The following is an 8,383-nucleotide window of genomic DNA, read 5'->3' as shown; positions in this document are numbered from 1 at the left end:
AAGACTGTAAAATGGATCTCCCAGAGGTAGCCATTAGCAGTTGGCATGTTTTCAAACGGCAGTGCATAATTTTTGACAACCACACAAAATTGCCAGAGTGCTCATTTTCAATTTTTTCTATTGGAAAGTGAACGGCTGCCATGAAATTCTCATTGGCAGTAACAAGCAAACACAACCTTCTCCACCTAATATTCAGCAGGCACAGGTGCAGCTACAATTAGGTCCAGAATATGTTACAAGGAACTCTCGGGTATATATCTTACTAGTCAATTAAACAAAATGATTTGAGAAATAATCTGAAGAATTGTATTCAACAACCTCTTCCAGCAGTTAAGATGCCTTCCCTACATCACAATAAGCATTATAACTTCTCAGACTTTAAACCAAAACCCTTTAACTCATCTTTCTGTTTCTTCCTCCCTTCTCCTCCCTGCATCTTCAAAATCCCATATGGCTTCACACACTGACTTCATGGATCATCAGCAAGACTGTTAAGTTTACATCCATGATGTACATTCTAATGGTTACAGATCCTTTTGCATATTTTCCCACAAAAAATTTAATTCTCTCAACTCCAATCTGCCATGCACCACTTGCTTTCTGATACTCCATTGCTATTCTCCATCCTAGCCAAGGGCCCACTCCCTGCCCACTCCACTGGAGTTCCCCTTTCTCAATTTTCCACCCTCTCTTATTCTTCCTGCTTCACTGGTAACACCACCCACTTAAAAGATCACAATGTCTCCGCATCTTCATCCAACTTCATCCACCTCTTAACTCCCACTCCCAACAACTTCTGGTTTAGCCAGTCCCAGCCAGCCTTCTGGCTTCCAGTTTTGGGACGCAACTGAGGTTTTGGAGATACAATGATTGGCTGCTGCCAGCAGGGGTGGTCTTGCGCACTTGTCCTTTCTGCCTCCTGGCAGCACGCTTTTATGTCCTCCCTCACCCTAGCTTTGCTCTTCATCAGAGCACTAGCGAACCGTTCAGCTCACTAAACCAGCAAAAGCTGCTCACCTCTCTCCTTGCTGGCTCAGTTTGCAACTTGCTTAATGATCTGACTCAATTGCCAAAAAGCAAGAAAAACACCAAAGTGGTTCCAAAGAAGGGGCGGGATAGTGAGAGAGGAGGTCTTTGCTGGGAGAAGGGAAGATAGTAAGGAGAGAATGGACCCGTTCCTTTCAGTGCCATAGGCTCAGCCATTTTACAGGGCACAAGTCTTGATCATTCACTCCTATCCCACATTAGTTTTGGTTTGTCTACGGTCCTACTAACTTTGGATTTCTGTGTTTGTTGGATATATTCTTCTTTCACAACTACCAGATAGCAAAAATGAACAATCCTCATTGGCTGGGGTGGGGTGGGTGGGTACCACCATTCTTCTCATTTGTCCTCTTTCTTGCTTTCACCATTCCCCCTTGCCAGCTTTTTTTTTTTTTTTTTTTTTTCTTTTCCCACTGCAGCACTAATGTATAAAATAGAAAGTGTGGTGAATGACCCACCCCAGTCTCTTCCTGACTCAAAGCACAGTCACTAGTCACTGTCCTGGAATTATGGGATGTCTTGGCTGACTTGCCCTAAGTCACAGAAGCTATGTCATAATCAGAGTTTTTTATTTTTAAATTTCCTGCTCTGAATCAAATTCACTTCAATAACTGCTAAACATATCACTAATATTCCTCCTCTTTCCGATAATACTTAGTAAAACAACATATCGCTGTCATTCCGTACTAATTAAATAAAACAGGCCTGAAAATTTTCTCCCTAGTTTTTTCAACCACTGTGAACAACTTGAGAGGAGCACAGTCAGGAACTAAAAGGTCTCAGAAAATCTTTCCCTGAGACAGATATTCAGATATATTGAGGATCATTTCAAAAGCAAGCTTGGCTTCTCCAGGGCTATATAAGCATAATGTATTTTATGTTAGAGCGGAAAGAACTTCCTACAGAAATGCACGAAGTATGTTTCTGAGGACTTAATAAATGTCTTTTTCTGAGAAATTTTAGTGTTTGTACTTTCGTTTTTGCTGCTTGAAGCTGAACAGTTTATTTCTTGAAAGCCTTATTTATTCTAAACCTTTTATTTATAATTTTGATAATTCAAATGGAACTATTACATGCAAATATAGGAATGTTAATTCCCAGTCCCACTTACAGAGAAAATTGCTAAATAATTGTTGTTGAACTATAAATCCTTCCCAGTTAACTATTAACTTGCTAAGATAAAAGCTGTGGCCTGTTCCCATGCCCAGCAGTTGCACTTCAACAGGAAGATCCAGAAAACTATACTTTCAAGTGAATTACTGCTTGAACTTTGTGTAATAAAACTATGAGATTTGTGCCCTAAATATTTGCTGAACTTTCAGAAAAAGTAGAAGTACAAAAATAAAGGCACCCTGCCCTAGCGAAATGTTTCAGTTTGGACTGCAGGAATATTCTCCAACTACCCAGAAGGAGTGTGAAGAATCCTGGTTTAAAACAATCAGAAAAGAGAATTAAAATTATGTATAGGCTGTATGATGAGTCCAATTCATTATTTAAACTACTAAATTAAAATACTTTAACCCATTCATGAAATTTTCCAAATACAAAATTACACAGGTAATAAAAGGCTCCAAATATTTTGCAGTATGAAGCAGTGCAAACTGTGACAGTAATAACTTCGAAAAGCCATTCATAAGACCAGTATTTTTTGACGTGAAATGAACCCTTCAACCAACCTGACTGACAAAGAGTCCACCAAAATTCCCCATAATTTTTAGATTCATTGTAGATACTTACACAATTTAATAACAACTAGATTTGAAAGAAAAAATTTCACAACAGCTCCCCATTGAGGACAAATCTGAACAATAGTCTTGAATTTTACTCTTCATACATGGAAGGAATCTCATAAGGATCAAACCAGGACTGCAAATTTACAACTGTAAATCTTAGCATCGTTTATGTTGCCTAAATTTGGAGAGACATCGTTTGCCCCACTGCACTATAGTCAGTTATTGCTTATGTCACTTTACAGAAGAGTGGTACTCCCTGTGCTCTGTCAATAAGAATGATTCCACCCCTGGGTTCAGAACAAAATGGAAAGTCATATTATCCCTGATCCAGAGACACCTGCAGTGTTACACATCCTGGCAGAGCAGGAAACTTTTCCTTAAAGTTACAGATTTTCTAACACACCAGTAATAATACTGGCATGCAATCATACATGAAAATGAAAAAAAGAAAAAACAAAAACAAAAAAACAAACCAACCAAAACCAGAGTAGTATTACATCTTTCAGAAAGTTGCAGTGATATTTTTTATCTGTGTTAATGTTGCAAGATAACTGTAAACAAGAACTAAAGTGTTCTTTTGTCTGCAGTTTGTTCTCTCCACAAAGATGTTTCTGCTTAATAGACTGGATTTTCAGCCAACAGATGCTATTTGTGTGTATGTGGTTTGTTTTGTTTCTTAAGAGCTGTTGTAGGTTACGCTCAGTGAGCAGCTAAGCACCACACAGTCGCTCACTCAGTGCGCCCGCTCGCTCTCCAGCCCCCCAAATTTGGACAGGGGAAGAAGAAAGGAAAGATAAAAATGAGAAAACTTGGGAGTCAAGATAAAAAGAAATAAACGAATGAACAAACAAACAAAACCAATTTGTTAATAAGTGAAAGATAAGTGGAAGGAGAGGAAAGAAAACAAAACTAAACAAGTAATTCAAAAGCAAATCACTCACCACCTCCCGTGGGTAGACTGATGCCCTGCCAGTTCCTGAGCAAAAGATGCCTAACCCCCTAAAGCCCCCCTCTTTCTGCTTTTATTGCTCAGCCTGACATTATATGGCAAGGAATATCTCTTTAGTTAGTTTGCGTCATTTGCCCAGTTGTGTCCTCTCCCAGCCTACTGCACGCTCCCCAGTCTATTCACTGGGGGGGCAGAGCGAGAAACAGAGAAGGGATTGATGCTGTGCAATCACTGCTGTGCATCAGCTAGAACATCAGTGCGTTATCAACACCATTTTCACCACAAATCCAAAACACAGCACCATACAAGCTACTATTAACTTTATTCCAGGCAAAACCAGTACGAGAGCACAGCACAACAGCTACAGTTCCACATCCAACAATCCTAAATGATAAACAAATTAAAAAAAAATACTCAAGCAAAGTGGGGAGAAAAAGATGGGCTGTGCTACTTTAGTCTTATATAGGGATGAAATTATCTGCTGGTTTCGTGAGCTAAACCAGCTCACCAAAAGGTACAATGAGTACAAGAAGTGATGAGAGGACAACACAGCACAACAGGAACCAAGAAAGGAATGAAAGAATAAGAGCGTAGCAGCCATCTTTTTTGCTGCTAATGAGCGTTTGCATCGGCTCTGTCAACTCATCAAACAACAGTCTAAATTTGATTTAGTCTTGAGTGGAACTAATGCAACTTCTAGAATCGGCAGGCATAAATGCTAACCTCATAGGTAGTATTCGACACCCTTTGGCTAAAGTAATGGTTTCACATCCCTACACAACTCCCCTTGTGGAAACCCCCTTTCCTTATGCCCTCCTCTTCCTCCCCGGTTTAGAGTGCAGAATCTTGAAACTCATCTTGCACCAGCTCTGGCAGTCACTCATTGGGCCACCCTGTGAGGCAGTTTAGGTAACTCCAATGGCAGAGTACCCTCTGCCACCCTCACCCCCACCCCCCACAGAAAAAAAAAAAAAAAAAGAGAGAGAGAGAGATAATGTATTTGTGCCATTTTAGTGAGCTGAATCAGCCAAAGGTATGGCAAGAGACCCAAATGCATTTTAAAGGGAAGCAGGAGTGGGAGTGGGAAGATGTGTCACACAAGAGGCTCAAGTCTAGGTAAGTACTAAGAAATACAGATATCAATAAGTTTTTTCCATCTTTTTTTCTAGTTTCCCTTTTAATTTGAGACTATAGAAAATTACCCTGTTTTCCATAAATAGTGACAAGGCTGCAAATTAGCACCTCTTTCCCCTTTAAAGGGAAATCCTGTCACTTTGCACTGTCAGCTGTCCCTATAGCACATAGGGACCAGTCTAAGCCACACCTAGACCACTGTAGGATTAGGTCCTCCAGCCTTCCCATTTCTTAGAGAAAAAAATGAAGGGCAGAGATGTTGACTTTTAGCTAACAAAGGCAGCTATTCAGTATGCCATATGTTTATGCATTTCTATATTCACAGTATACCTTTATAAACCCATACACTGTACTCAAATACATTGTAACATGATTCCTGCATGCAGTCCTTTCAAAACCAAGCCTTTTGTTGTTACAGAATTTACACCAACCTTTTGTAGCTCAAAGCACCAGTCCTATACCTGAGGCAATGTAAATTAGCTTGCCCAGACAATATCCTATCAGTTAAGCCAAACAAACTAAAAAGACCATTTTGGATAATAAATGTTATTATAATGTTTTAACAGACTAGAACACACCACAGGAAAATCAGGAAAAAAAGCATGTAAACTTTTTTCATTTCATATAGAAAAATATTTAATTAACTTTGGTTAAGAGGTCATTCAGTAACAACAGAACTGAATGTAAGCTGACATAAAAAAAAAATCATCTGAAAGGAACTCTTATAAGTTTTGTTTAAAAAATTCAACAACTTTTCACTCAGTCCTTAAGTAGTGAAAAATACTTTCATTGCAAACATACTATTTATTATTAAAGGCTAGTATTGAAGAAACACTCCAATACTTCCATGGTTGGTCGATTCTGTTAGTTTAAAAATGTATGAAATAGGACTGACCTGGACAGAAACTCTGCTGTGTCCGAGCAGTTGATTTTTCTTGTACAGCGCGCTTTTCAAAGTGCCCTGCAGTTGCGTTCTGATGTAGGCCTGGTTGTCTGGCGGCAAATCCCAATTCTCCAGGTTCAGCAAACTTCAGATAAAACTGTGGCTCCAAATCACTGAAAGAGAGGTTTACAGCACCACGTCTCCCGCTGCCATAGTCACTGAACATCGATTCGTCCTCAGTGTTCTGCGTTGGTAACGGGAGAATCCGATGATGCAGCTGCGGGCTAGGCAGTCTCGAAGATAACGGAGAAGGAATAGGTGACATTTGTTTGTGTGTATTAGATAGAGGATATGAATTACTGAAAACATTACTCACTGCTACTAACGAGGGTGAAAGCAGCCTTTTCTGTTCCAGTTTAAAGTTATTACTTGTCTGAGAAATATCAGGACTTTCATTTACAGGCAGATTCAAAAATAAATGCTTACTGCTTCCCCGGGATACCGTGGTTCTTTTCTCATATATTGAGCTTGGCAGGTTTCTGTCTACTCTTGTAATTTGTTGTAGTCTCTTCCATTCTGCAGCTTCATCTAAACTGTCGCTCCGTATAACTTTCAGAAGAGCTTTATTGACTGCTCCCACAAGGTTGGATGACTCATCAGTAATGTGCACTCTCTCTGCTTTGTACTGCAAACCAGAGCCGTCTTGCTCCTTCTCCTGCAGCACAGTGTTTTTAGAGTCTCCAGCAGCTTCATCTACAGAGTATACATCAGTTCTTGAAATGAGCTCCTTAGGTACTGTTGTGAGAACAGGAGAAACGGTTTCTTTATCTCTGTGAAAATCAGGTAAAGTCTCGGCAGGGGGTTTGGCAACTTTTCTGATACAAGCTTCTGAATCTTGTACTTCAGCAACAGCTGTGATTCCTGGTTTCTCCTTGCATACCGGCTCAGTATACTCGCTACCTTTTAAGCTTTTAGCAACTGCAGATTTACTTAACGTCTCACGTTTGTTAGATAGACTGTCCTCAGGTGACTTCACCAAAGTGATACTCTGTTGTACCTTTGTAACTTCAGGAATGTGTTCTCTACTATCCAGTAGTTCAACTTCGACCACGTCGTTGTTGTCTTTTGAGCTAGAACTTGGTAAGCCAGCATCCAGTTTCACAGCTTTACTGCTCTCAAGAAAATACCCCTCTTCTGTCCACCTTTCTGGTCGTATACTATTGTCTACTGGTAAGTCATCCTTACCTTTTACTGTTAGCCAACTGGAGGAAGAAAAGGAACTGGGAAAACTCCTGGCAGGAAATCTTGTGGTGAGCATCTTCTTATTTTCCAGTTGCATGTCTTGTGCGCTCAGTAAAGAAAGATGTTGTTTGTATATCTTTTTCCCCCCTTTCCAGTGTCTGAGCTCCTCAAAGCTCTCTTTCCTTCTACATTTCCTCATTTTTTTGTGATTCAAATTGTTTCTTTTTGTGGAATCCAGAAAGACCTCCTGCTGATGTGCAAAACTCGAGTATTCCTCACCTTTAAGTTTTGGGACTCCAGAAACAACCTGTCGCTTTCCCTCCTGATGTCCTGTGTTAAGGCCCAGAATATGATGTGATCTCAAAAGACTGGATAACAGTTTTTCCTTTTCAGCAGTTAGTTTATACAGTTCAATGAGAATGTCTTTTGTGCTAGTTTGCTTGAAAATAATATCTCCAAAGTTTTCATATGGCTGTTCTCTCAGCTCCATCTCTAACTTCTCCCTTACTTGATAGCAGCTACAGAAACGTTTAGTGCTTCTATCCAGAGTTACACAGCCCTTGTAAGTAAATCCTCTGACTTTTCCCTCTGGAAGATAGAAGCTGACGTAACAGAGCTCCATAATGGGTTTGTGCAATTGAAGGACAGTATGCGTGCCTTCCATTATGCTTGCCAAATTAGTCATTCGTTTAAACTACGTCCTAAGTGTTTCAAAGCTTGCATGACATAGCATGTGAGGCAGGGAATGGACGGAAGGCATCTGACTAATCTTCAACAATAATATTGTCTGCTGGAAAAAATAAAGAGAAGCTTGTCAAACTTGATTATGGCCAATTTAATGACAAATAACAAGCCTGCAGAAGCACAATCTTCTCTCAGAATTTTCTGATACAAATCTTTTACCTTGAAAAATCTGACAGAAAAAGGATGACATTGCTAACTAACACTCACAGTAGGAGTCATAACCCTTCTCTCATACCTCATCCCTCTGTCTCCAGGGTTCTCAGTCAATGCTGTTCCATAAGGTCACAGGATGTTCACTAAACCACCCATTTCAAACAGAATTTACTTTTTAATGCTGGAACCTATTGCCCTCTCTCTGTTAAAAGTTAACTTGCTGTTGAACATTTAGTCAAAAGAACCACTCAAGCATGCATGTTGCCTCTCAGTCAGCACAACCAGCAACATAACACCATCACAATGTAATTAGCTCTCGCTGCTTTATTTACCAAGAAAACATTTGAAAAATAAAAAAGGCCGAACATTTTCTTGTTGGATTTATCTGTGAAACTGCCGCAACATCAAGAAAACTTGCAAGAAGGAAAAAAACAAGCTTGTGTTTACTTGGCTAGCATATACATGCTGTATAAATCTATTTTGATTCAACATGCAATAGTA

The 8,383-nt window shown here is 39.7% G+C and overlaps 1 protein-coding gene across 1 annotated transcript; it reads right to left on the bottom strand.

Moving 5' to 3' along the window:
- Positions 1 to 5,729: 5,729 nt before the first annotated feature.
- On the bottom strand, positions 5,730 to 7,649 carry LOC309673854 (formin-1-like; the record flags this gene model as incomplete). The annotated part of the gene is made up of 1 exon (XM_082485735.1): positions 5,730 to 7,649. One exon carries the CDS (start codon positions 7,647 to 7,649, stop codon positions 5,730 to 5,732), a length of 1,920 nt encoding a protein of 639 aa, XP_082341861.1.
- Between the last annotated feature and the right edge of the window lie 734 nt (positions 7,650 to 8,383).

Source organism: Vanellus vanellus (genome assembly GCF_965231255.1).
Source record: "Vanellus vanellus genome assembly, chromosome: 6".
NCBI classification, from domain to species: Eukaryota; Metazoa; Chordata; class Aves; order Charadriiformes; family Charadriidae; genus Vanellus; species Vanellus vanellus.
The sequence above is the reverse complement of the archived record's forward strand: the minus strand, read 5'-3'. Positions and strand labels throughout refer to the sequence as shown.